General features: G+C 37.8%; 3 protein-coding genes and 1 long non-coding RNA gene across 5 annotated transcripts; 2 read left to right on the top strand and 2 right to left on the bottom strand.

Annotated features, from left to right (window-relative positions):
• The first annotated feature begins 1036 nt into the window (after positions 1-1036).
• LOC121252928 (60S ribosomal protein L27) lies at positions 1037-1782 on the top strand. The gene has a single exon (XM_041152783.1). The coding sequence runs from the start codon at positions 1127-1129 to the stop codon at positions 1532-1534; it is 408 nt and encodes a 135-aa protein (XP_041008717.1). The 5' UTR covers positions 1037-1126; the 3' UTR covers positions 1535-1782.
• A 3493-nt stretch (positions 1783-5275) lies between these two features.
• On the bottom strand, positions 5276-11396 carry LOC121251392. Its single transcript, XR_005938010.1, has 2 exons — positions 11246-11396; positions 5276-5524 (listed from the first exon to the last, which is right to left on the bottom strand). It is a non-coding gene; the product is annotated as an uncharacterized LOC121251392 (long non-coding RNA).
• A 1100-nt stretch (positions 11397-12496) lies between these two features.
• LOC121253644 (scarecrow-like protein 23) lies at positions 12497-14279 on the top strand. Its single transcript, XM_041153635.1, has one exon. It carries the CDS (start codon positions 12815-12817, stop codon positions 14108-14110), a length of 1296 nt encoding a protein of 431 aa, XP_041009569.1. The 5' UTR covers positions 12497-12814; the 3' UTR covers positions 14111-14279.
• Positions 14280-18380: 4101 nt separating this feature from the next.
• LOC121251476 (early endosome antigen 1-like) lies at positions 18381-26819 on the bottom strand. 2 transcript variants are annotated; one of them, XM_041150735.1, is made up of 7 exons: positions 26640-26818; positions 24490-24608; positions 20463-23708; positions 20130-20372; positions 19834-19992; positions 19495-19653; positions 18381-18891 (listed from the first exon to the last, which is right to left on the bottom strand). In XM_041150735.1, exons 2-7 carry the CDS (start codon positions 24571-24573, stop codon positions 18640-18642), a joined length of 4143 nt encoding a protein of 1380 aa, XP_041006669.1. In that variant the 5' UTR covers positions 24574-24608; positions 26640-26818; the 3' UTR covers positions 18381-18639. The 2 variants fall into 2 exon arrangements, with proteins under 2 accessions (XP_041006669.1, XP_041006670.1); XM_041150736.1 differs by lacking the exon at positions 18381-18891 and adding an exon at positions 18951-19414 and having other exon boundaries at positions 19458-19653; positions 26640-26819.
• Between the last annotated feature and the right edge of the window lie 916 nt (positions 26820-27735).

Below are 27735 nucleotides of genomic sequence, written 5' to 3'. Positions count from 1 at the left end.
ATTTGCACCAATTTTAACTTTGTGCTTATGTTTTTTTCAAAGCTCATTTGTTTTTATAACTTATTCTCAACTCATTTTATTTTATTTAATTATTGTAACGTTACCAAATTTTTACATAAAATAAAATAAACAATTCAGCTTTTTCAAATTAAAAAATAAAAATAATATTAAAAAAATATATTCTAATAATATTTTATTCAACTTTCATTTTAACTCATCTATGAAAAGAAATAATGCATTTTCAAAGTAATATTCGAGTCTCTCTTTTAGCTTTTGATCAACAGATTTTGCATTCACGTATGAATCATAATAATACGGTATTACCTCCTCTTTTGTTAAGATATAAAATAAATAATAAAATCTACCTCTTTCAATTAGTTTAAGTTTTTGGAATAAATGGTGATTTCACATGGTATTAGAGCAGAAGTTCTGAGTTCGAACCCTGACTCTACACTCTATCTCATTTAATTAAATATTTCATATGTTGGGCCACCTATTGAGGGGGAGTTTGGCCTGCACGTGAGAGGGAGTGCTAAGATATAAAATAAATAATAAAATTTACATTTTCTCATCATGTTAAACTTTTAAGACAAATAATAATTTCACATCTCGCAACCCTTTCCAAACCTTCAAAAAGCTCAAACTTATTTATGCCATCAAAAAAATCAATAGAAATGCAAAAATTAGAAAACAAAAGTAAATGTTCTGAACACATAACAAGGAATAAAAAAATATTGCAGAAATTTAATTATAGGATAGATCTTCTAAAATTTTATTCTAAGACTGATAATGAATTGGATCCGACAATAATTAGATGTTTAATATTATTCAAAAAATTCATTTAGACCATTATATTTAACAAAGAATTCATGTACAAAATAATCTATTTTTATATTTTCTTCGTCATAACAACAGTTTATTTAAAAAAAGAATATTGGCAAAGACAGAAATAAGGCCCAGTTCGTGTCCAGCCCAAGGCCCACTATGTAAGAACCCTAATCCCTTGAGCGACCAAGAGCTAAAGCTTCATTATATAATGTGTCATTTTCTAGATCTCTAGGGTTTTACATCGCGGGGGGCGTGAAAGAGTCTGTGCGAAACTGTGAGAACAGCTTGTTCGGGGAAAATGGTGAAATTCCTAAAGCCAAACAAGGCGGTGGTCCTCCTCCAAGGCAGGTATGCCGGCCGCAAGGCTGTCATCGTTAGGGCCTTCGATGACGGCACCCGGGACCGCCCATACGGTCACTGTTTGGTCGCCGGGATCAACAAGTACCCCAGTAAGGTCATTCGCAAGGACTCGTCCAAGAAGACTGCGAAGAAATCACGCGTCAAGGCCTTCGTCAAGCTTGTCAACTACCAGCATCTGATGCCCACGCGCTACACCCTCGACGTGGATCTCAAAGACATCGTCTCCGTCGAGTCCCTCCAGTCCAGGGACAAGAAGGTCACGGCTGCCAAGGAAACCAAGAAGAGGCTAGAGGAGCGCTTCAAGTCTGGGAAGAATAGGTGGTTCTTTACCAAACTCAGGTTCTGAATTGGATCGGTATCGTTTAGTGTGTTTTGGAAGAGCTGGGTCCGTTTCTATTTGGTCGTATTTCATTTTAGTTTGTTATCTGTCTATTAAGAAGACAGCTGTTTCGTCAAGTATTTTAGTAGTTGTCTTAAGAAAGATTTTGGGTTTAATTTGATTTGTTCTGAACCGCTTTGAACATGTTTGGATGAGATATTCGACGGATTCTTCTCTCAACGCCGAGATTATACAATTTTATGACTTCTAGCTTACTTGATTCGTTTCGAAGTCTTTTGCTATTATTTTTGCTGGTTTTGTAGTGGGTGTTTCATGATCTGCGTAATGTCCATTTGATTCTCGTTGATTAGTGAGATTGTGCATAATATGTTTCTGTGGGGTTTGGTTTGATTTAGTATTTTCTCGACTTTTTTGAAGATTTTTTTTATCCATTTTAAAATTGATATGTTTGATTTCTGTGTATAATGATTCTCCGGGTGTTGGTCTTATTGATTGTTTGACTAGTATTGTATGGATCCTCACTTCTCGTGTACAGGTTGGGCTTGGATCTGCTGTTGATTACGTTTGTGTTTTGATTTCTAGTTATGCTTGATTTGGTTCGAAAGGTGTGCATATTAGCCGATGAATTTGTTGATAATGTGGATATCTTCATGTTAGATACTTTTCGGTTGATTAAATAATGTTTCTTTGGATATTTAGATTAATAAAAGAGATGCACATGTCAAATGATATTACTGGGAGTTAAGCTTCTACAGAAGCTTTATTATTTCACCAGCGATTGTTTTGCTTGGTTGCTCTAGGTTTGTTCATGTATATCCGATTTTATTATCGCTTTCTGCCTATAAACGTACTTTATTAAGCAGGGGGCTTAAGTGATAAGTTTGTTTCTGGGTCCGCTATGTTTCATTGCATTCTGGATACATTGTTCTTCGTGGATGTGAACGTCCTCGAGAGAGTTTGATAAATTTAGTTCCGAATATGTTCATATACTTTTATCTAGATAAATACTTTAGCAAAATTATATAAAAATAAACTCACAAATGACTTGCATGATATGATATATCATGAAGTAAATATAACATGATCGCATAAAGTCACGATAGTTAGCCTGAGTTTACTTTTGTGTAAACTTTCTGAGCTGCAGCACTTTTCTTTTATAGGTTAATAGATCGATAGTGAAGATTGTTGTTAATATCTATTTGTCTTGGATTATTCGGCATGGTTTTGCAGATTCTCATTAAAGCCTTTTCTTTCGTTCATTGGAGGGAAGAGAATTTGGTCTGGTTTCAGATTGTGACATTATTCCTTTCTTTTAGTTTTAACTGTGTGATCTATAGATTCTATGAGCGAGGAGAGAATTTTTATACTCTTGCGACACAGTTTTAACATTTGCATCAGAATCAAATCTCTGTTTTTGTTCAACAATCATGTCTTTGCAGTTGATACGAAAAGTAGTAGAAAGGGAATAGATCAATTTGATATGATGTGATGTTTGAGAAGCTGGGTTACCGAGATTTGCCTCAATTATTTTTAACTCCTCTCATTTTATTTAATTATTATAATTTTTTTAAATTTTTATATAAAATAAAATAAATAATTTAATTTTTTTAAATTTTAAAATAAAAATAATATTAAAAAAATATTATTTAATAATTTTTTTTTTTTTAATTTTTACTTTTAATCTTAACTCATTCTCATCTACAAAAATAAACAATATCTATTTATTGGCTTTTGCCGTTCCAAAAGGAGTAGGCAGGTTTGTAGAACTAAAAACTAAGGGCTGAGCGAACTAAAAAAACACGTGATAAATGAAAAATAACAGAATCTATAGAACTTTTTCCTCTATATATTTACAAATTTAAGGTCTCGTTTGTTTTCAAGAAATATTTCATCTCATCTCATCATTATAATTTTTTTAAATTTTCATATAAAATAAAATAAATAATTTAATTTTTTTAAATTTTAAAATAAAAATAATATTAAAAAATATATTCTAATAATATTTTATTTAATTTTTTAACTTTCATCTCATCTCATCTCTAAAAACAAACGAGTCCTAAGTTTACAGTCACTCTCTTAGAATATATTGAGAAAATCTTCCAACAGTCCATTTTACCCGCCCTCTTCCAACCCCACGAAAACCTCCTTTCTCTTCCAACTCCACGAATTTGCCCAAAGCCAGCTTTCTTCCCTCATCGAACGTCGATGACCGCGAACGCCCAGACCTACTCTCTTCCAAACCCATGAACACCCATTTCTCTTCCAACCCCACGGGCTTGCCTAGAGCTTACAAACTTCCCTCACCGAACGTCGACGACCACGAACTCCGACACTCAATTTTCTGATACGTTCTTTAAAGGAAATTAATTGGATGTCACTAAATACCCTCCATTATTTTCTGTATAATATAATGATTAAAAATATTCATCAAGAAAACTAAAGTCAACAACAGTAGTTGCTATTACATTGTCGAAGAAACTAATCACTCAGTTGCTCAAAAATGGTCCTTTCTCTGGGTTATGATGATATTATAACTTTTTGACTCGGGTAGATTTTTTACTCAATCATCATGCATTTCCGAAATTAAAAAAAAAAAAAAAAAAGTGAATAAAAAACAGAAAAACAAACCATTTTCAGACTATGGAGGACTGAGGACTACAACAGGCTGGTTGTGGCGGCGAAATCGTCCCAGCGACACCGAATGGTTGACGGTGGTGTGAAGAAAAAATTGTAGAGGCTGAGAGCGGAGAAGAAGTCGTCGGGAGTGAGCTGAGAGAGAAAAAAAAAATGCAGCGACTATTACAACGTTAAATTGAGTTAACTTAAATAAAAATTAATTAAAATATGGTTAGAATATTATTTTTAAATATTATTATTATTTTAAAATTATAAAAATTTGAATTATTTATAATATTTTGTGTTGAAATTTAAAAAAATTATAATGATTGGATAATATAAATTGAGATGAGTTTGTAATCTAAACTACACAAAATGCATTTTTTTTCTCCAGATATGCTGTGGTGCAGCTCAAGAGCTTATTATGTGGATGACTTACGTGTCTATATCTTATTGGTGTTTGTTAATCTCAACAAAACAACAAAGTCTCCTGCCAAGCGGAACTGATTGAATAATTTGTTAAAAATGAAAGTAGGCTCCAATATTGTGTGCCATCTATTTTTTTACGAGTTTTGTTATATACAAGTAAGTTTATATACTAATCTATGTATTAATATTATTATTTTTATATTTTAAATTTAAATTAATATTATTTTTAATAAAATTTACTTTTTGATCAATCATATTAAATAGATATACGTATTAGTATATAGAATCATTTACAATTAAATTTTTTCTTCTTTTATTGCACATATACAAATAAAAAATAATAATAATAAATAGTGTGAAACCCATGCAGGTTTAATAATTGGCGCACGGTACCTAATGATGATGGGTCTTCAAGACCAAGGGGATCAAAACCACATACCTTTATAATATTTGAGTAAAGCTTCCAGTTGAATGAGTTTAAAATATAATTTTATACTAGCTAATAGATAGACGACGCGTAGACATTCCAAGAAAATGAAATTTGAACTCGCGTACACCCAATTTCGCTCTCCCTTCCTTCGGATGTCTCTCCCTCCCCTATTATTGTGCTCGAGCTTCACTCACGCCGGAAGATTTATTTCATAGTATGAACAAACACCACACATCGTTCATGGATGATAGAAATTCTACAGCATAAGTATCAAAATATAAAATTGCAAACCAAATTTATTTAGATGGCCTCAACAGGGCCTTAACTATAAAGGTGATTGTAGCATAACACAAACCAGAAACATTTAAATTTATTTCTTAAAAACATAAGATTAATGGGAGCTTGGGGCCAATCCTTTAGAACCCACCACGGAGACGAAGGACAAGATGAAGGGTAGACTCCTTTTGAATATTGTAGTCTGCGTGCGACCATCCTCCAGCTGCTTGCCGACAAAAATCAACCTTTGTGTTGGGAATAAGTGTAGCTAGGACTAACACGAAGTATAGTAGCGGAACTAAACGAAAGAAATTGATAACAATCACACAGAAAGAACACCAAGAATTAAGTGGTTCGACTCAAAACGAGCCTACGTCCACTGGTGGGGTCGGTATCGAAGATTTCACTATCAACAGAGATGGAGTACAAATCAATACAACAAAACTTCACAAGGAAGTTATCTCTCAAACTCACTCTAGACTTCTCTCTCAAGAAAACACTAAAAACTAACTCAAATGAATTCTGAAGAAGTAAGTAATGAGAGAGGCGCCGTTTGATATTTATAGGAAAAGTGAGAATTCTCTTTTGTGAACATTGGCTCGAGCGAACGTCGAGCGAGTGTCGAGCGAACGTAGATATTCTGCACTTCGCTCAAGCCAACAGTTGTGCGAGAGTCGTGCGAAACTCTCTGCCTGAACTCGCTCGAGCTGGGTGTCGAGCGAGTGTCGAGCGAAGCTCTCTGACTTGGATATTGCTCGAGCTGAATGTCGAGCGATACTTGAGCGAAGCTCTCTGTCTGAATTCGCTCGAGCTGAATGTCGAGCGAAAGTTGAGCGAAGCTCTCTGTTTGACTTCTCTCGAGCTGAGTGAACCTCCGCTCGAGCGAACCTACGACACTTGCACTGTTTAATCAGAATTCAAGCCACCTCATAACAAATCTCCACCTTGGCTTGAACTCTGCCAAAACACAAAAAACCTCCGACCACAAAACCAATCCCCACCACCAAATCCCTTACGGGAATAACAAAATGCGAACACCAATTAAGTCCAAACAAAGTTTGAACTTGTATACTGCAACTGGCTTAGTCATCATATCTGCTGGATTCTCTGTAGTAGAAATCTTCAGAATCTGTATAGCACCCTCTATAACAATCTCTCTGAGAAAATGGTACATGACATCAATGTGCTTCGTTCTTTCATGATACATTTGATTTTTGATCAAATGTATTGCACTCTGACTGTCACAGAATACTGAGATCCCATCTTGTTGTAAACCCAAATCATTGACCAAGCCTTTCAACCAAATGGCCTCCTTAACAGCCTTTGCTGCTGCCATGTACTCTGCCTCGATAGTTGATAAAACAACAATGGATTGCAGTGTTGCTTTCCAACTGATAGCTGACCCACACAGAGTGAAAACATAACCTGTCAATGATCTTCTTTTATCTAAGTCTCCAGCATAATCTGAATCAACAAAACCAGTAACTTTGGAACTGAGATCGACATTTCTATCAAATATTAACCCAAAGTTCAGGGTTCCCCTCAGATACCTGAGTATCCATTTCACAGCCTGCCAATGAGTCTTACCTGGGTTAGCCATATACCTGCTAACTACGCTCACTGCCTCTGAAATGTCTGGGCGGGTGCAAACCATTGCATACATGATGCTGCCAACTGCACTTGAATAAGGAACACTAGCCATGAACTGTTCCTCTTTAGTTGTCTGAGGAGATAGGCAAGCTGAAAGCTTAAAGTGTGTAGCAAGTGGTGTACTTACTGGTTTGGAATCAAACATCCCAAATCTCTGAAGCACTTTCTCAATGTACTTTCTCTGGGACAAGTACAACTTTCCAGCTTTCCTATCTCTGAAGATTTCCATTCCCAAAATCTTCTTTGCAGCACCTAAGTCTTTCATTTCAAACTCATTTCTGAGTTGGGTTTTTAACAAACCTATGTCTAATATGCTTCTAGCAGCAATAAGCATATCATCAACATATAATAGCAAATAAATGAAAGACTTATCAGATAATTCCTTATGATAAACACAACTATCATAGTTACTTCTCAAATAACCATGATCAATCATAAAGGAATCAAACCGCTTATACCATTGCCTTGGCGACTGCTTCAAACCATATAAAGACTTCTTCAATCTGCACACATGATCTTCCTTGTTTTCAACAATGAATCCCTCTGGCTGATGCATGTAAATGGTTTCTTCAAGTTCACCATGTAGGAACGCTGTTTTAACATCAAGTTGCTGTAGCTCTAAGTCATACAATGCTACTAAAGCTAGTAGTAATCTGATCGAACTGTGTTTCACCACTGGAGAGAAGACTTCAGTGAAGTCGATGCCTTCTCTCTGACTGAAACCCTTAGCAACTAAGCGTGCCTTGTACCTTGCATCTGTATCACCCTGGATTCCCTCTTTTCTTTTGAAAACCCATTTGCAGCCAACAGTCTTTACCTTCTTTGGCAACAGAACCAAATCCCATGTTTGGTTTTTGTGAAGAGACTCAATCTCTTCAGTCATAGCTGCGCACCACTGTGCAGATTCTACGCTCTTGACAGCTTCTGAATAACTGGAAGGTTCCTGAACAACAATATTCTCTGCCGTAGTAAGAGCATACATAACCATATCTGCATGAGCATACCTCTGAGGTGGTCTAATCTGCCTCCTCTGTCTACCAGTCGCTATACTGTAGTCTTGCTCACCTTGTGCGCCGCTACTTGAATCAGAATCATGCTCATCTTCAACAGCATGATCTTGGGCGCCGTTGGGTAGCCCTTGTGATGCTTCCACCTGAAACTCCACCTGCTTTCTAACATCCTGTTCTTGTCCTGTAGACTCAGAATTCTCCTTCCTCGGACTAAGCATAGACTTTTCATCAAAAGTGACATCCCTACTGATTACAAACTTGGGTGATTTAGGATCAGTACACCACAATCTGAATCCCTTCACCCCACTGGCATACCCAATGAATATGCCCTTCTTTGCCCTTGGCTCAAGTTTTCCATCATTAACATGGAAATATGCAGGACAACAAAAAATTTTCAAATTTGAATAATCAGTAGGAGTATCAGACCATACCTCATTCGGAATCTTCAAACCAATCGCTGTGGCTGGAGAGCGATTGACCAAGTAACAAGCCGTGTTGATTGCTTCGGCCCAGAAATCCTTAGCCAAGCCTGCATTAGAAAGCATGCTGCGAGCTCTCTCCAAAAGGGTCCTGTTCATCCGTTCAGCTACCCCATTTTGCTGTGGAGTATGTCTAACTGTGCGATGTCTAGCAATACCCTCATTTCTGCAGAATTCATCAAACTCACCTCCGCAGAATTCCATACCATTGTCAGTGCGAAGTCTCTTGATTTTCTTGCCCGTTTGATTTTCAATCAAAGCTTTCCACTGTTTGAAGTTGACAAATACATCACTCTTCTGCTTCAAAAAGTAGACCCAAACCTTCCGAGAGAAATCATCAATGAACGTAAGCAAGTATTGAGCTCCACCTTTTGACGGGACGGAAGATGGGCCCCAAAGATCAGAATGAATGTAATCCACAGAACTTTTGGTTCTGTGAACCCCTGTAGAGAACTGAACCCTGCACTGTTTGCCAAACACACAGTGCTCACAGAAATCCAGTTTCCCTATCTTCTGATTACATAACAAACCCTGCTTACTCAGAATTGACATTCCCTTTTCACTCATATGACCCAAACGCATATGCCACAAACGAGTGACATCTGAATCTGGATCATCTGAAACTGACACTGCAGCTGCACCTGTCACTGTAGAGCCCTGAAGGAAATAAAGACCATTTGTCTTATCTCCTTTCATCACAACCATAGAGCCCTTACTGACTCTGATAGCTCCACCTTCACCAGTGTACTTGTAGTCCAGAGAATCAAGAGTACCCAAAGAAATAAGATTCTTTTTCAACTCTGGAATATGTCGAACATTAGACAATGTCCGGACAATTCCATCAAACATCTTGATTCTGACTGAACCAATTCCAGCAATTTTGCAACCCATATCATTCCCTAACAAAACAGAACCTCCGTTGACTGATTCATAGTTAGTGAACCAGTCCCTCTTGGGACACATATGGAAAGTGCAAGCTGAGTCCAAGACCCACTTGTCACTAAAGCGACTATTGGAGTCGCTTATTGCTAGAACAAGATCTAGGTCGTTAGACCTATCATCAGCAACACTAACGGCATTAGATGAACTAGTGCCGTCCTCCCTGTTTTTCAATTTTGGACACTCGTTCTTGTAGTGACCAAACTTATGGCAGTAATGACATTTGACGCTTTTCTTACTAAACGTTGTTTGTGAACTGCCCCTGGATTTCCCCTTATTCTTCTCTGAACCCCTGTCATTCGATCTACCCCTGCTTGAGGACCCTTTAACAAACAAGCCACTAGCTTGTTCATTAGTGTTCTTCACACTCAATTTATTCCTCAACTCCTTAGAATTCAAAGCAGACTTTACATCTACCAAGGAAATTGTATTTCTACCATACAACATGGAATTTACAAAGTTCTCAAAAGATGTGGGTAATGAACATAAAATAATTAACGCTTGATCTTCTTCTTCAAGCTTAATATCTATGTTCCTCAGATCCATAATGATTTTATTAAATTCATCTAAGTGTTCAGAAATAAGAGTACCTTCCTTCATTTTGAGAGTGTATAACCGTTGTTTCAAATACAACCGGTTAGTGAGAGATCTCTTCATGTACAGATTCTCAAGTGCCGACCAGAGACCAGTTGCAATCTCCTCATCAGCAACCTCTCTTAAAACTCCATCAGATAGTGACAAAAGAATAGTACTGTGTACCTTTTCTTCTTCTTCTTTCAAAGGAGCCGGAGAATCTTCAGATACCGAGACTTCTAATAGTTTTGACAAGCCCTGTTGTCGCAGTAAAGCCTTCATCTTGATGCGCCAGAGACTGAAACTGTTCTGACCGTCAAATTTCTCCACTTCGAACTTAGCCATAGCCATCCCTCCAGATCCTGAGCCAATCTCTGATACCAGTTTGTTGGGAATAAGTGTAGCTAGGACTAACACGAAGTATAGTAGCGGAACTAAACGAAAGAAATTGATGACAATCACACAGAAAGAACACCAAGAATTAAGTGGTTCGACTCAAAACGAGCCTACGTCCACTGGTGGGGTCGGTATCGAAGATTTCACTATCAACAGAGATGGAGTACAAATCAATACAACAAAACTTCACAAGAAAGTTATCTCTCAAACTCACTCTAGACTTCTCTCTCAAGAAAACACAAAAAACTAACTCAAATGAATTCTGAAGAAGTAAGTAATGAGAGAGGCGCCGTTTGATATTTATAGGAAAAGTGAGAATTCACTTTTGTGAACATTGGCTCGAGCGAACGTCGAGAGAGTGTCGAGCGAACGTAGATATTCTGCACTTCGCTCAAGCCAACAGTTGTGCGAGAGTCGTGCGAAACTCTCTGCCTGAACTCGCTCGAGCTGGGTGTCGAGCGAGTGTCGAGCGAAGCTCTCTGACTTGGATATTGCTCGAGCTGAATGTCGAGCGATACTTGAGCGAAGCTCTCTGTCTGAATTTGCTCGAGCTGAATGTCGAGCGAATGTCGAGCGAAGCTCTCTGTCTGAATTCGCTCGAGCTGAGTGAACCTCCGCTCGAACGAACCTCCGCTCGAGCGAACCTACGACACTTGCACTGTTTAATCAGAATTCAAGCCACCTCATAACACTTTGCTGGTCAGGTGGATCCCCTCCTTGTCTTGGATCTTTGCCTTCACGTTGTCAATGGTGTCCGAGCTCTCTACCTCCAGGGTGATGGTATTCCCAGCGAGGGTCTTCATGAATATCTGCATGCCACCGCGGAGTTGGAGCACCAGGTGGAGGGTGGAATCCTTCTGAAAATTATAATCGGCAAGGGTTCGGCCGTCCTTTAGCTGTTTTAGCAGCGAAGATCAACCTTTACTGGTCTGGTGGGATTCCCTCCTTGTCTTGGATCTTGGCCTTCACATTGTCTGTTGTGTCGGAGCTCTCCACCTCAAGGGTGATGGTCTTGACCATGAGGGTCTTCACGAAGATTTGCATGCCACTGCGAAGACGGAGCACCAGGTGGAGCTCAAGTGCAGAGAGTTTTTTCCCTCCCTAAGTGAAGCTCAAGTGCAGTAATGGGGAGGGAGAGACATTCGGAGGGAGGGAGAGTGTGCATTAGGTGTACGCGGGTTCAAATTGAGTTTTTTTGGAGTGCCTACGTGTCGTTCATCTATTGGTTGGATGTGAAATTGGTTTTTAAACCCATTGGAAGGTTTTTGGGCTATAAAAACAATGGGATCCTAAGAGTATGTCCAAAACGCCCCCTACATCATTCCTGGAAAATGGATTAAAACCACAAAGCTATAATATTTTGGGATGAGAAGTGCTATACGGCATCCATTGTAGTGGTGCACACAATGCACACACTACGTGGATGCCTCTCATCCAATTGTTTTTTTTTCTTCCTTTGGCTTCTCTCTCTCATCTCTCTCTCACCAGCGTCTCTCTCCCGTCTCTCTCTCTCATCAACTCTCTTTCATCATCTTCGCTCTCTCTCTCATCTCTGCTCTCTCTCTCTCTCGTCTTGCTCTCTCTCTCATCTCCACTCTCTCTCTCTCATCTCTGCTCTTGGTCTCTCTCTCTCTCTCTCTCTCTCTCTCTCTCTCTCTCTCGTCTCGCTCTCTCTCGCTCTCTCTCTCATCTCTCGTCTCTCTCTCTCTCATCTCTGCTCTCTCTCTCGTCTCGCTCTCTTTCTCATCTCTCATCTCGCTCTCTCTCTCTTATCTCTGCTCTCTCTCTCTCTCGTCTCACTTTCTCTCTCATCTCTCGCTCGTTTTCTCTCTCATCTCCACTCTCTCTCTCTCATCTCTGCTCTCTCTCTCGTTTTCCCTCTCAAACATGTGGTGTATATTTTGACATCTAATGTGTGCAAAATTAGCTTTAATAAACAGTAACTTTTATATATAATATCTCTTTTGGCATATAAAAACAAGGGTCCTAAGAGGCCCCCTACTGTAAAATGGGCCAAGCTGAACCCGAACCGAAAAGAAAAAAGAATAACCACATAAGATTCAGGCCGTAAAAGTGTCTGTGGGTGTGGGTCGGACGCTGCTAACAATGCTTGCTTTTGGTTGGTTAAAATATCCCATCATCCAAACATAAATAAAGACAAAGCCTCTCCAGTCTCCTCCCCCACCCCCTTTCTTTTTTCAGTTTTTGGTCCAAATTACACCACATCCAACCAAACACCAACAAACTAAAAACGACTAATGCGGAGTATCTAACGACGACCATTACCCCTCTCTCTCTCTCTCTCTCTCTCTCTCTCTCTCTAGCCACCTTTTTCCTGCTTTTATTTCTTCTCCACTCCCCTCCCGACTCTCTTCACACACCATTCTTCCCCGGTCCTCCACTGCAAACTCTCCTCCCCCCTCCCATCCCTAAAAGCTTTTCCATACACATACACACACACACACACACCTTTTCCATTCCATCTATCATGCTTCAGAGCTTGGTTCCGCAATCCCCAATGTCTAACCCTACTACTTCCTCTCCCATGAATACGAAGCGTGTCTACGGCGACGACTTCTCACTGGACGAGGCCACCACCAAGCGTATAACTTTCTCCCACGACGCCTCGTTATCTGTCGATGACAGGACTGATCATCTAGATGACAGCGAGTCTACCGGCCTTAGACTCCTCGGTCTCCTCCTACAGTGCGCCGAGTGCGTCGGCATGGATAAACTCGACGACGCCTCCGACCTTCTCCCCGAGATCGCCGACCTGTCCTCTCCCTACGGCTCTTCCCCGCAACGCATCGCAGCTTACTTCTCCCATGCACTTCAGGCACGCGTCATCACCTCCTACCTCGGCACCTACTCTCCGCTCACCTCCAATGACCTGAATCTCATTCAGTCCCGGAGAATCTTCTCCGCCCTCCAATCATACAATTCCATCAGCCCCTCGGTCAAATTCTCTCACTTCACGGCCAACCAAGCCATCTTCCAAGCGTTGGACGGCGAAGACCGCGTCCACATCATCGATCTCGATATAATGCAGGGCCTCCAATGGCCCGGATTGTTCCACATCCTCGCCTCCCGGAACAAGAAGATTCGATCGATGCGGGTCACCGGGTTCGGATCCTCCTCCGAGTTGCTGGACTCAACCGGCAAGAGACTCGGGGACTTCGCCACCTCGCTGGGGCTCCCCTTCGAGTTCCATCCGTTGGTGGGCAAAATCGGAAACCTGAAAGACGTGAGTCGACTCGGGGTGAGGCCGAGCGAGGCCATAGTGGTGCACTGGATGCACCATTGCCTGTACGACATAACGGGGAGCGATATGGGGACACTGAAATTGTTGACTTTATTGAGACCCAAACTGATCACGATCGTCGAACAGGATCTGAAGCACGGGGGCGGCTTTTTAGCCAGGTTCGTGGAGGCTTTGCATTACTACAGCGCGTTGCTCGACGCGCTTGGGGACGGATTGGGTGGGGACAGTGCAGAGAGGCACATGGTGGAGCAGCAGTTGTTTGGATGCGAGATTAGGAACATCCTGGCCGTTGGTGGACCCAAGAGAACCGGAGAGGACAAGGTGGATAGGTGGGGTGAGGAGTTGAGCCAGGTTGGGTTCCGGCCCGTCTCGCTTGGGGGAAACCCGGCAACCCAAGCTAGCTTATTGCTCGGGATGTTCCCATGGAAAGGTTATACTTTGGTGGAGGAGAATGGTTGTTTGAAGTTGGGGTGGAAAGATCTGTCTTTGCTCATTGCCTCGGCGTGGCAGCCGTCCGACTGAATTACTTTGATTAAATCAGATGATACGGCGAATGTGACGAGGAAATCATTCGCATTCCGAAGGGAGGTTTTGAAGGTGATAGCACCAAGTGAAACAGCTTTTGTTCACTCGGTTGTAATTCTTTTTAATTGAAAAACATTTATCCAAAACTGTTCTTATCAATTAGCTAGTTTGGGAGAAGGAAAAGCTTAGAGAGAAAAAGGATCCTTTCTATTTAGAGGTAACTAAGGGGATCACTTAGTGCAACATTCAAGTGGAAATCATTGAACTTTCAATTAAAGGTGGTGATTCATTAATGTAGCCTCAAGGGATTATGGGTGCACTATATTTTATTGATGCGGGTTTTCCCTTTGATGCACAGCTAACCCTATTAGCAAGGGGATGTAGCTCATCTGGATGATATATAGCATTATCAAGATGGTATATTGTGTAGAGCTTAGCCAAAAGTTAAAAATGGAAAAAGAACAAATATATGACAAAGTCCACGAAGCAATTATATTGCATATAGGAGTGAATTCCCCACACGGGATGAAAACGTGAAAGACCTGCTTGTGATGTGAGATTGCCTTCTCCTTTCTCATCATACGTCCCAACTTTTAGCTTTCTAGTCAAGCTGAGGGCATCCAATGCGTGTTCAGGGGACAAAGATCATGTTTTCTTAAAAGTAGAATCTATTGGCATAATTCAACCATAATTAAATCGGTGGCCAGTATGCCTGTGCCTTTGAGGGAAGCACCAAGATATTATCAAGGTCCCTTGTATTCTTATACAGTTATACAATAGTAGATTATACAAAAATAATTTTATAAACTGACATGAATTCATGTAATTTATAGATCTACTTTACAATAAAATTAACTTTATAGTCTAACGAATTACATGAAGTCACTTCAGTTTGTGTGATTACTTTTATGTAATCTCTTTATAGTTAGAGTATTTCTCATTCTAATATGAATTAATTTGAAGGACCAAAATAGAGAGATAGACATATCATATGAATCTTACACCGTTATTACTCATTTAATGATGCCTAGAATATTTTAAAGATAATAATAAATATTATAGAGCTCTCATATGTCTTATTCTCTCGCACTAGACTTTTATGAGTTATGATATCCTAGCTTTCACAAGGATAGAAGTCTGCAACATGGTAATGAAACATGATGACATCCAAAGATTCTCTTTCAAGCATGACTGTGTCGACTCTAGAGCTCGAGCTTCTGTGTCGGATGAAGAACTGCTTTCATTTACTATTTTCTCAGTGGTCGAAGTTAACTTCCTTGACAAGAGAAACAAGAATCGGTTCTGTTCACTATTCTCTTGAGGTATACTGTGGTCTCTATGTATATTACATGCGAATTTACATCTATATATACAGCCCTAATGCACATATATGTCTTTAGGTATATGAAAGAAAAAAGAAAAAAAGAACAGTTGGTTCTTGAGCTAGTGTCTGAACAAGCTTATCTATTCGTGTTGCTTCAAAGAATTTGTCATCTGTGAGCACAAGCTTTTAGAGTTGCATACCTCTACCCAATCAACCCTTAATTTGTTCAAAAAAAAAAAAATAACTTGATATGGGCTTGATGGCTTGAGGGATATGAAACTCATGTGTTTTGCATCTTTCTTCTTGATGTTTTTTTTAGACTGTTCGAAATAAAAGTGGTATCTTGAATCACATTGGGAATTATTTTTAGTGCCATACAACTTTACGCATAATATTAAACGTTTTGAGTATTCATATCATTTTATCAATTTTTTTTTTCTTAATTCAAATTTTGGATTTTGATTTTCAAAATTTCTATCAGTTTAATAACTGATATGTCGTACGTATTGTGAGGAAATTTTTCTTCCAGTCTATAGAATTTCTTAGACGTAGCCAATTGGAGGACACCCATTAGGAGAAAGGAGAGAAGGAGTGAAAGAGGGGGCATAAGAAGCGCAATATCAAACATGCAAAAGTCATGTCAGAGAGAAAAATGAGTGGTTTGACATAAAGTAAAGGAAGACAAGGTGTAAGGTGTCAGGAGAGAAGAGTAGGGAAGTGATTTAAGCTAATGAGAGGGTTCAGATATGCAAAACATACATCCCTCACCACTATCGAGGGACACGAATGAAGAGAGTCAAATAAAAGGAGTAGGGTGCCTACGGTTTCAGGGATTTCGATTTCTTTCGACTTTTGGATTTCTTCTTCAATCTGAGAGCTCCAGAGAGAACTGCTTCTCCAACAAATAGATCTGCAGTTCCCATTGTACAGTGAGAAAAGAGATGCTATGAGAGACAATAAACAAATTTATTATAGTGGAATCTCTCCTCCCCAAACTCCATGGATGTAGGCATTGTGCTGAACCACATAAATCTGTGTGTTCATCTCTTCTTATTTTCTCTATATTTAAATACTATTCAGCGCTATAAATATATGCACGGGCACCGTACAACCACAACAGACCACTGCCAATGGCTCCACACATCACCGATTGAGGTCCAGATCATCTCAGCGCATCCCGAGAATGGATCTCTCTTCCCTTCTAGGCTGTGCATTTTTTGAAGTTAACATATAGTATTTCGATTGATGCAATCCAAGAGGAAAAAGATTTCAAACTGTGATCAGTCTTTCAACCGTTCATTTTGTCAAATGCTTGAGCATGCAAAATTATAAGTATAGCTAATATTTTCCTTATATTTTCTGTGTTTCTAAGTGAGAAACCTTGTGCATAAGGGTTTAAAAAGATGAAGATGGTAATAATCATACAAGAACTTAGTACAGAGACAATGCTTTTCGACATATTGAATTGGGGGCAGTTGACACAAATCAAGGAAAAATCTTGTATAAAAAAGAACTGTCATGCAAACAAGAAAAAGAAAAGGAAAGGAAATCCACCTGAAAAGTGTACCCTTGAATATGAAAACTCAGCCCATGATGGGAGACAAGTCCCTGTAAGCATAGAACAAATCCTCTTTCACAAATAAAACAACTTACTGAATGTAGCTTCAAAATCCAATGTAAAGTAGCACTGTAACACTTGTATGATTGGAAAGAATGTGGTAAAACAGTAGCATATATTGATTTTGATCATGCAAAAGGAAAAAAAATGGCTACCCGAGATATTGAAGTCAATGTTTTCATCTTTCCATTTATGACTTAGAAAGAATACCTTTTTTTAGGTCCTAACAACAACATACATTGTGCGGTAAAGAAAATGATTAAAATTATGCCAAAGTTTTCTCGGATGGTATAATGACCAAAGGACTCTAGGGTTTGAAAATAAACTTTCGAATGCTAATTGGGAGTTGAACAATACTAGTCTTTCCGCTAGGGCTCCCGCTGGGATTTGTTTTTTTATTTTTATTTTTACTTCGTGATTAAGTAAATGTTTTTTAATGATGTTGTGAATTTTTATTTTTATTTTTAAAAATATTTAAAAGTGTTAAAAAAATGTATGTAAAAAAAGAGCAAAAAAAAAAAAAAAAAAAAAACACAAAATACACTAGCGGAAGCTCCCAGCGATGGCTTGTGTTACTCTTGAGAGATTTGTATTCCATTTTTTACTGTTCAACGAAGAAATAACAGTGAATAAAGGCCATTGCCTTTTAAAAATCAAGTATGATCTTCCCCAGTAATATTTTTCATAGAAAAAGTATATATTGGACCTTTAAACTATTAAGAGTTTTGCATTTTGCACTTTAAACTACCAAAAATTGATACTTTGCATTACCTTGAATGAAAAATAGTCTGACGTGGCACAATTTTGAAGGTTAGATCTTAATAAAGGGCTCAATGTAATAGTTTCGATAGTTTATAGAGAAAATGCAAAACTCTTTTCCCATGAACCCCATCCTCCTGTATCTGCACCAGCGCCTTGGAGAGGGGCAGTAGCCAGCTGCAAGGGACAGCTTCTAAGCTTTTACCATCAACTGAAACCTCCAAAATTTCTGAATTGATTAGTCAATTTGACAGTATTTTCTCGACTTTATAAGCTCACCCTCCAACTCTAACTTATGGGGAAAAGAAATTAAGGACTTGTTTGTTTTCACAACCATTTTCATCTCATCTCATTTAATCATCACAACTTTATCAAATTCCCACGTAAAATAAAATAAAAAATTCAATTTTTTTAAATCTTAAAACAAAAATAATATTAAAAAAATATATGCTAACAATATTTTATTCAAGTTTTGTCTCAACTCATCTCATCTACTAAAACAAACGAAAACGAGTTTTATCCGAGGACTGATTGGCATTTAAGAGATACTTCAAAGAAACACAAGATTGGAAAAACTTCCACCCCATTAACAAATTAAATACAAGCTTGAATAATACATGAGCTATAATTTTGCTCTGCATGTGACCAAGGGATAAAAATGAAAACAAATTCCCTGACCAACCTCAAGACCTAAGTTTGAAAGCATACAAAGAAAGGCTTCGAATCTGCTGCGCATTATTTGTCTTGAAGTTAAAAAGAAAAGGAAAAACATAAACAAAATAAGAGAGAGAAGAATTATCAAAACCAAAATCCACACTAACCAAGCTAATATCGTTTCCCAAGAATTATGCCGAGGATCACAGAGATCACAGCTACTCCCAAGATGAACTTATAGCTCGAGAGAGGAGAAACCTCAGCAGTTTGAATGTGGGTCTCTGAAGCAGATGAGGTTTGAGCAGAAGGTGCTTCTGACTTTTTCTTGCTCTTCCTTTTTGATGGAGTGGAAAGGGTTGATCCAATGTCCCGGGATTTGACCTCCATCCCTCCCTTGTGTTCAGTTGGACCGCCAACATCTCCCTGCAACATAATTTACATATCAGCAACTCTTTAAGTACTGCAATAATTTGTTGTTCACTTGAAACGTTACAGGGTGTAGCTAGAGTGGATGTTATTCCACTTTGACAAGTTGAAGAAACAGATAGCACAGTTAGGTGTATGGTCATAAATTCTAAATTTCAATATTAAATCAATGACTTTTGAGCACAAGGTGATCTTGGAAATAGAAATAAATAGAAAAGGAAACCACCAAAAAGTAAAGGTGGAAAGCGAAATTGGTGGAACAAAGAGGATTTCCTGCTGTTGATGATGACGGGTTCCGTTTTCATAAGTGGCTAATTAGAGAGATTCCAACCTTGACTGTGTTCTTTTCCATAATTACTACAATTCATTCATCTTTGATACAACCAACAAGAATTTAGGTTAGAAGAATTGCTAATAGATTTCAGTATTAAATACATGATTTTGCTATGATACAGAATTAGTTTTCAATCTCAATTGATCTGAAGAGAATAAGAGATTTAATCCAACTTTGGTCTCTATAAGGACTTCCTTAGTCCAACTTATATAGATACTAGGGTTTTGTAGTGGGTACAACGAAATGGTAAGTGGAATGGAAATAACCTTTCGTGACAGTTTGTCATCAGCCAGCTGCAATTGCTGCTCAAGCTCTTTGACTTGCTTCTCTAGTAGCATGATTTCTTTTTTCTTTGCTTCAAGCACTTCAAGAGAATGCTCCAGTGCTGCTTCTCTTTCCAAATCCTTTTGAGAGTTCTTTTCATTCTGGTGGGAAGTTCAAACCAGGGGAAGTTCAAGAACAATCATTTTTAAAATCCTTTGATTGAATATCCATATAAAAATCTCCAAATAGAGAATCGTGATGCAGGCCATAAAAATATTAAAAGATCTACACAAGTAAATTCAAGTACGAATATATGTCTTAAAGTATGACTACTGCCTAACCTGTTCGGCATGGGTGTTCTGAGCAAGTTGTAATTCCTTTTGAAGTTCTAACACCTTTTCATGTAATAAATCTCTATCCTGGACTTTATGAGCATGGTCCTCTAATTTTGAAATTAATTCTGCCTCTTTTCCAGCCGCAGCCAACTGAATGCTTTGAACCTACAACCATCATATCAGTCAGAAATTATCCAAAAGTTCATCAAGTTTTTAACTGAAAAAGAGAAACGGACAAACTGAAGATGAAAAGCTTATTCTCAAGATTCCTGATAGTTGCAATAGTTGAGAGACTGGAATACCTCTTGTTTCAGTTGATCTTCAGATTTCATTAACTGTTCCTCAAGTTCCTTAAGACGAGTCTGCAACACAGGTTTCTCAGCAATCTCAGCCTTGAGATTTTCAATCTCAGATTTTAAAGCATCTTCTTTTGCATCCTGTTCCTTCAACTTTTCTTCAAGCTGCAATATCACAGACTGAAGTTCCTTCTTGGCATTTTGATGCGTTTCACTAAGATGATTGTTCTCTTCCATAATTGAAGATATCTGTGGCAACAAAATATGCTTAGGACATCATGGGACAAAAAAATATCATAGCACTTTTTACCAAGATATCTAATGAACTTTGCTCCAAACCTGAGATTGTAGTTTCTGCCCTTCAGAAGCAAGCTGATGTGTCAAATCTTCTATGGCCTTCTTTGAAGAGTTAAGCTGTTCAACCGTTTTGTCCTTCTCTGTAAGAGCTGCCGATAGATTTGCCTGTAAATTGCTCAGTTTGGACTCATACGTGGCCACTTCCTCTGTAAGCTTCATATTTGCCACAGCCAGTCCTCCAGTCTCTTTTTCTAAGTCCCTTGATTTGGTCTGCAGTTCCTCAACAATGCTTTCCAGATGCTTTAACTTAGAGAGAGTCTGTTCCAGCTCAATGTTTCGAGCTTCAGCAATCGTAGATGATTCTTGAGCCTGTTCTTTATACAATTCTATCTGGGTTTCTAGAGCATTCAGTTTCACACTCAGGTCCTTCGCTTCTGAATCTCTGTGACTGAATCTGTGAATGGCTTCTTGTAACTGTCTTTCTGCTTCCGCAATGCGCACCTCGGCTGCAGAATGTAGTTCCAAGGCTCTTGAGTGCTGGTCTGTTAACTCTGTGACAGTGTTCTTATGAGAAAAAAGTTGTTGGGTGGTGGCTTCCTTCTCGGAAAGAGCAGAATTAACCAATTCCTGAAGTTCATCAATCTTACTTTTGAGCTGAACATTGGTCTCAACTAACAGCTCATTCTCTGAGAGAGACTGAGAAGCTCTATTTTCAGCATTTAAAATCTGTTCTCTGAGTTCTTCATTTATGTTTTCTAAAGAAGCCAATTTCAATAAAGTCTGATCCAATTCTGCCTTCAAAGATACAGTTTTCCCTGCTGCCTGAGCTACCTGATCTTCATAAATCTTTACTTGGTCTTCATGAATCCTCAGTTTCTCAAGCAAAGATTTTGCCTCAGAATCCCTGTTGTTGAAGTTTTCTATAGCTTCCTGAAGTCTACCCTCGGAATCCCTTGATAGGGAATCATGTAACAATTCAAGCTCTGTGTTTCTTGCAGTAGCTTGCTCTATCACTCTTCCATGTTGCTCAAGTTGCTCCTCTGCATATTTAAGCTTCTCCATTACCTCACTCTCTCTCATCCCAGAAGCCTTAAGACCAATTTCAATGCTTTCCAACTTCTGTAGTGTCAGATTCAATTCATTTCTCAAGACTTCCGATAGATTTTCTGCTTCAGCAAGCTTCTTGCCAGAACTGATCGAGGCATTTTCTAGCCTTTTCTTCTCATCTGTTGCTATATTCAAGGACTCTGTCAGCTCTCTTTCCTTTTCGTTAGCCGTTTGAAGTGCAATTTCAAGACTTGATGCTCTGGCTTGGAATGCTTCGAGTTCTGATGCGAGTTCAGCCACCTTGTGAGATTGTTTCTCGGAATCTGCCTCTGCATCCCCACATTTAATTTCTAATGTACCGATCTGTTCTTCAAGTTCCTGAATTCTATACTTCTCTGTTTCGAGTAACAACTCTAACTCACTCGCCCTTTTACTGGCATCCTCCACTTTGGAATGAGATAGTTGGATCAAGTCTTCTAGCTCAAGGCTACGCTGATGGTTCATACTGGCTCGATCCTCATGTTCAGTGCATTTCCCCACAGCAATCTTCAATTGCTCCACAAGCTCTGAATTCCGTAATGAGGACTGATCTAGAGCTGATTCCAGCAGAGTAGTTTTTTCTTGGTATTCCAGCATTTGGCCATTCAGCCGAAATTTTTCTTCCTCAGCCACTCTCAATGTAGCATTTAGTTCAGATATTTTGTCAGAAACTTCTTTCATTTCTCTCTCAGTATCACTGCTTTTTAGTTCCACAAAATTTAGCTGTTGCTCAAGCTCCGCATTCTTCTGCTCTGCTGCTATAAATCGTGTCTCAAGCTCTCTTAGTTGCGATTTTGCCTCTTCTGCTGCTGCATTTGAAGCCTGGATTATATCCTCGAGCTCAAGATTCTTTTGAGTTGTTGTCGCTGCTGCAGCTCCAGTTTCATTATGAAGCTCTTCCAGAGACCTCAACTTCTGTTCAAGCTCTGCATTGTTGGACAAAGCTTGAGACAAAAGAGAATCTGTTTTATTGAAATTCTCATCTGAGAGCCTCAATTTCTCCTCGAGATTGCTGTGCAACTCCTCCAATTGCTTTGCATTACTAGCCATTTCTGCCACAGCTACTTTGAGAGCTTCTTTTTCTTCGAGCACTTTGGCCAGTTCATCCTGTACAGCTGAAACTTGTGCTTCCTGGGTTTTCAATGCGGTCTCAACCAATTCCCTCGAGTTCGTTTCGTCCTGATGCCTCAACTTGATTTCTTCCAGTTCAGAAACCTTTAATTGAAGATCTTCTTTGGTTGAGGCTAGATGATTTTCAAGCGATGACACATGTTCCTTCATCTGGGATTCTGAAGCCTTCCTCAAGTCCAGGTCCTGGGTCAGTTCATTTATAAGATCTTCTCTTGAAGAAAGTCTCTGCTCTATGTCCAGCACTTGGGATTTTGAAAGCGTCAATTCCTCTTGGACAGTAGAAAGCTCTGCTGCAGTTGTCTTAAGTGCTTCTTCAACCTTCTGATTTTCAGCAATCTTGTCATACAAGCCCTTGAGCTCTTCTTGTAGGGAAGCCATCTGATCTTCCATTTCTTTTGCAGTCAGTTTTGCCACTTGAAGTAATCTCTCAAACTCCAAGGCCCTCTTTGTCTCAGATTCGGCATGCGATCCACTTTGTTTGTGTAGATCCTCAAACTTTTGTGCCTCACCTGCAGAACATTGCAGATCATCCTCTAATTCCTGCATCCTCTTTCTTGAGCTTTCAAGCTCAAGGTTGAGACCATCAAGTGCTTCCTTCACTTCAATCAGCTCCTTGCTTTTTGCTTCTTGAGCTTGCAGTTCCTCATGCAAAATGTTTGTCTGTGTACTGTATTTTTCCTCTGCTTCTACAATATGCTGTTGCATTTTGTTGTGGCCAAGTTCAAGCTCTTCATACTTCTTTTCTCTGTCAACCAGCTTCTCCTTTGTCAGAGAGACCTCTTCCTTCAGCTGAGAGTTCTCAGATTCAGAATGCTTAAATGCTCCAGCTACTCTTTCCAATTCAAACTCAAGTTCTCTAATTTTCTCTTGTGCTTCTAGTAATTCTCTGCTTGGATTGCTTGAGCTTCTCTCAACAACAGATGGGTAGTCCTCTACAGGTACTGTTATATTTGTGTGCGAAGCATCTTTCACATCTATAGATTCCTTCTCAACTTTTATAAACTCTCCATCGGTTTCTTCCTCTTCTCTTTTTCCTTCTTTTCCTAATACGGGCAATTCTCCATTTGTTACCTGTTCCAAGATCATTGAAGTCCACATCAAGTACAAAACAATCTACATAATGCATCTACTATTGGCATAATTGATTTCGCACAAAAATCATACTGTTCGTTTCTGATACAATCAAGCATTTGGAATTTTACCAAGTCATCTCCTTTCAATCAGCATAATTTCAGATGAGACTGCAATTGTAAATTATACTAGCTCCAGTAGCAGGTTAAATTTTTGCTTTCAAATGATCAGCTAACGAACTAGAATAATTTTAACTTCAGGATTTCCCATAGACCCATAACCCTTGATTTTATACATGCATTAGAGACACATCTCTTTTGTGTGCACATTATAACAATAAGTTGACAAATATAATGAAGTCACATTAGTATAGTTTGGTGAAAATGTGGTAAAGGAAGCACAAATTTATATATAAGAAGATCGACAGATGTTAGAACATTTGGAAGTTTGCTTATTTGATAGGTCGTATAACAGGGGAAAAGATAATTCACAGATCCAATAAAAAATATGAAACGCAGAAATTCACTCTCTATACGAACGTCCATGATATGTAAACAAGAAGTAAGCAGATTTTTCGGTGCATTTCTTGAAGTTGTTTGCATTGAGAGATGGTGGAATGCAATTAATTTGCATAACACCCTTTCAATAGGTAACATACAGTGAATAATATCATTATCTTAATATCAGTTGTCTTTCATGGTTCGTTTCAATAAATCTATTTCATTCAGTGTGAGCTCACAAGTAGAAACTGTACAGTCAGCAAATATAAGATTGTGGTTACCTTGATGGGATCGGCATTACTCACAACATCCTCAGCAACCTTCATCACCGGAACTTCTGAACTCACTAGTGTGTCTTCTTCCATGTCAAAACCAAGATGCAGCTAATACACTTGCTTGTCTGTTATTTTCACAAATTCAGCATTATCCAAATATAGAATAAGAAAACAACATATGAGGAATGCACGTATGCTCACTTAAATATACTGTTTTCTAGACAAGACAGCAAAATTAAAAATCGAAAGAATGGCTGTATTTGTTGTCACCTCCAAGTCAGTTCTCGTTTCATTTGTATAATTGCTCACCGGTTTCACATTTTAAATTCATTCAGAGAAGACATGTTAAATAAAAGCACTTGATCCAAAGGAAAAAAGAAAAAGAACCACAAAATGTTCAAAAGTCTTACAGCAACCTTAGTATGCTACACTGTTTGAGATTCAAACATGGCATTTGATCCAAACATTGACTTATATTGTTTTTTTTTTTTTAAAGGAAAAAAAAAAAAAAACCTTCTAGATGTCAGGTGAAATTGTCAAAAAAATAAAAGTACAGCTGTTGAAAAGTTCAAGTGCCCTACCTGTCATTCATTATCTAAGCCTCCTGACCCATAAAAAAACAATAGTAAGGAAAACAAAAAACAAAAGAACATCATCATAAGTCAGAAGTGATAGATCCATAAATAAATTTTATAAAAATAAATTTATAAACTGACAAGTGTAATGGGTCAGATCTATTTTACAGTAAAAAAATTTTAGAATTTAATGTATGACGATATTAAGACACATCTATTTATAAGCATTATTTTTGTAAGACATTTTTTCAAACAGTTAATAATAATGACAGCTAAATATGTGTCCCTTATAACTATTGACGACCTACAATCAAGTGAAAACTTCAATTCAAGGTTATATCTGGACCGTTCGTTGTATCTGGGACCCACTATATGCTAGCATTCAAAGATAGATATGTTAATTCTAAGAGAAAAGCTTATATGCCGTCCAAAATGTACTGCTTTAATGTACTGCTATAAAAAAAATATATTTTTTTTTCCTTAATAATTAAAAAAGTGATTTTATGTTTATTGATATTTTTTTTTTAAATATTTAAATAGATTAAAAAAAAAAAAAACCTAAAACGCAATAAGCGGTATAAACGAGCGGTGGCAGAGTAGCACCGCTCTAATTCTAAATCAAAGGCTTCCAATCGCAATGACACTAAAGGCAAAAGACATGGCGGGTGGGAGCCACTACCAAGGTAATCTTAGCACCTCCATCCATACTCTTTTGACTCTTTTCAATCCTTAAAATCAGATCTGGACAGATATATTCTATAGCCTCTATTGCATGATAGTTATATTTTATTATTAAAAATAATTTTTAAAAAAAATATGAATTAGAGGTTCCATCCTATATATTCATATTTTTTAATATTTTATGATTATTAATTTAATTTACTACGTCATAAAGACAAACTCTAGAAAAGGAGAGAATACCGTCAACCGGAAAATGGCCATCTTTTGACCAATTTATTTATGAACCCAAGCCTTTTTGCTTACTCCAATTTCCATCCAATATATAAATAATGTTTCATTTTAGTTTGGTATTATTTCACTTTGACCTTTAACAGTACTGAGGAGCGAGGGAGAAAAAGCTTTGAGTAAAATATTATAATCTAATTAGAAAAAAGGGACAACTAAATAATTATTTAAAGTCCAGATCTCTCTTCCTTCTTTTATGAGAGAAACTGATCGGAAATATATATATATATATATATATATATATATATATAAGCAGATGTCAGATGAAATGATCATGATCATAGTGATCATATCAGATGAAACAAAACAGAAGATCAAAGCACATATGCAAGAAAGGGTCAAATTACATCAGATTCTTAGGAAAAATACATTACCCAAGATTCATGATCAGCATCCAAGATCAGAGGTTTACAGTCTTCACCAAAAGAATCGAACGAGAATCACAACACAAACAATCTAATCTTTTTTGTTTTTCTATTCACGAAAGCGATAAAGAACATAGAAAACACAGTGACAAAGCCTGTATTGAATCCTGATCATTCTTCAAACATGATAAATATAAAAAGACGAGAGCTAGAAAAAGAAAATAGATAAGGGATGAGAGAGGCCGCTTGCCTGAGAAAGTTGGGGAGAACTTTTGCTTTTTTCAGCAAAACGCTTTTCTTTGTTTTCTCAAAAACAAACAAAGATGGAGTTGCAGAAGAAGCTGATGATGAAGATGATTGAGGATCATCAATGGCGAAAGGGGAGGAAAGAAATTTGTTGACAGAGGAGAGAGAGGTTCTTGGTATATAAGTCGAAGGAGTAGGAGAGTCCACTTTTTATGTGCGCTGTGGGACAGCACGTGGGGCCCTTTACCATTTGGTCCGAACGCTGCCGCTTTTGTAACTCGAACTTTTGCCTTTAGTTTGGTCCTAAAACTACGATACTAGCCAAAAATATAAATTGGGAAATTTAATATTAATCACTATAAAATTTCGAAAATATATTTGTATAATATATTTGGTATTTTTATAATAAAACCCATTTTATTTTTTTTATTTTAATAAATTGGGAAATTTAATATTAACCACTATAAAACTTCAAAAATATATTTGTATAATCTTTTTGGTATTTTGTTAATAAGACCCATTTTATTGATTTTGAGAAAGATTGGTGAATGTACTCTTCTCATAAAAAAAGAAAAAAAAGGGCCGTGCTTTAATGATCTTTTTAGGGCTATAGTATTAGCATAGGAAAGTGGAAAATAAATAATTAGGTGAGAATATTTTAATAAATCAAAAAATGATATTTGTAGTTTTAAAATGTATGAGTTTTGTGTGTTCTTTTTTAAAATATTGTATAAATTTAAGACTCGTATATAACAAAATTATTTTTTTAATAATAGATTTAATTTTTTTCAAAATGAGTGCGTGGAGCATTACTCTATTAAATTCTATAACTCCATTATGTTTAACATCTAAGTAAATTGTGCCTTATGTTTAATTTTGTAGTAACAATGGTTTGTAGGATTAATTATTATAGGATAGACCGAAGTAAAAAATAAAAATAAACATATGATGAAAGCATTTTTTACGCTAGGTGAAAAAAACAAAAAATGAAAACAAAAAACATTTTACCCAAATACTCGTATAATTATTTACATATTCTAAAGTTGTGTGTAGAAGTATAAGGCTTATATTTAAAATTTTTCACTGTGTATTGGATGCCT

The sequence above is a fragment of the Juglans microcarpa x Juglans regia genome, chromosome 2S (assembly GCF_004785595.1).
Source record: "Juglans microcarpa x Juglans regia isolate MS1-56 chromosome 2S, Jm3101_v1.0, whole genome shotgun sequence".
Lineage (NCBI taxonomy): Eukaryota > Viridiplantae > Streptophyta > Magnoliopsida > Fagales > Juglandaceae > Juglans > Juglans microcarpa x Juglans regia.
The sequence above is the reverse complement of the archived record's forward strand: the minus strand, read 5'-3'. Positions and strand labels throughout refer to the sequence as shown.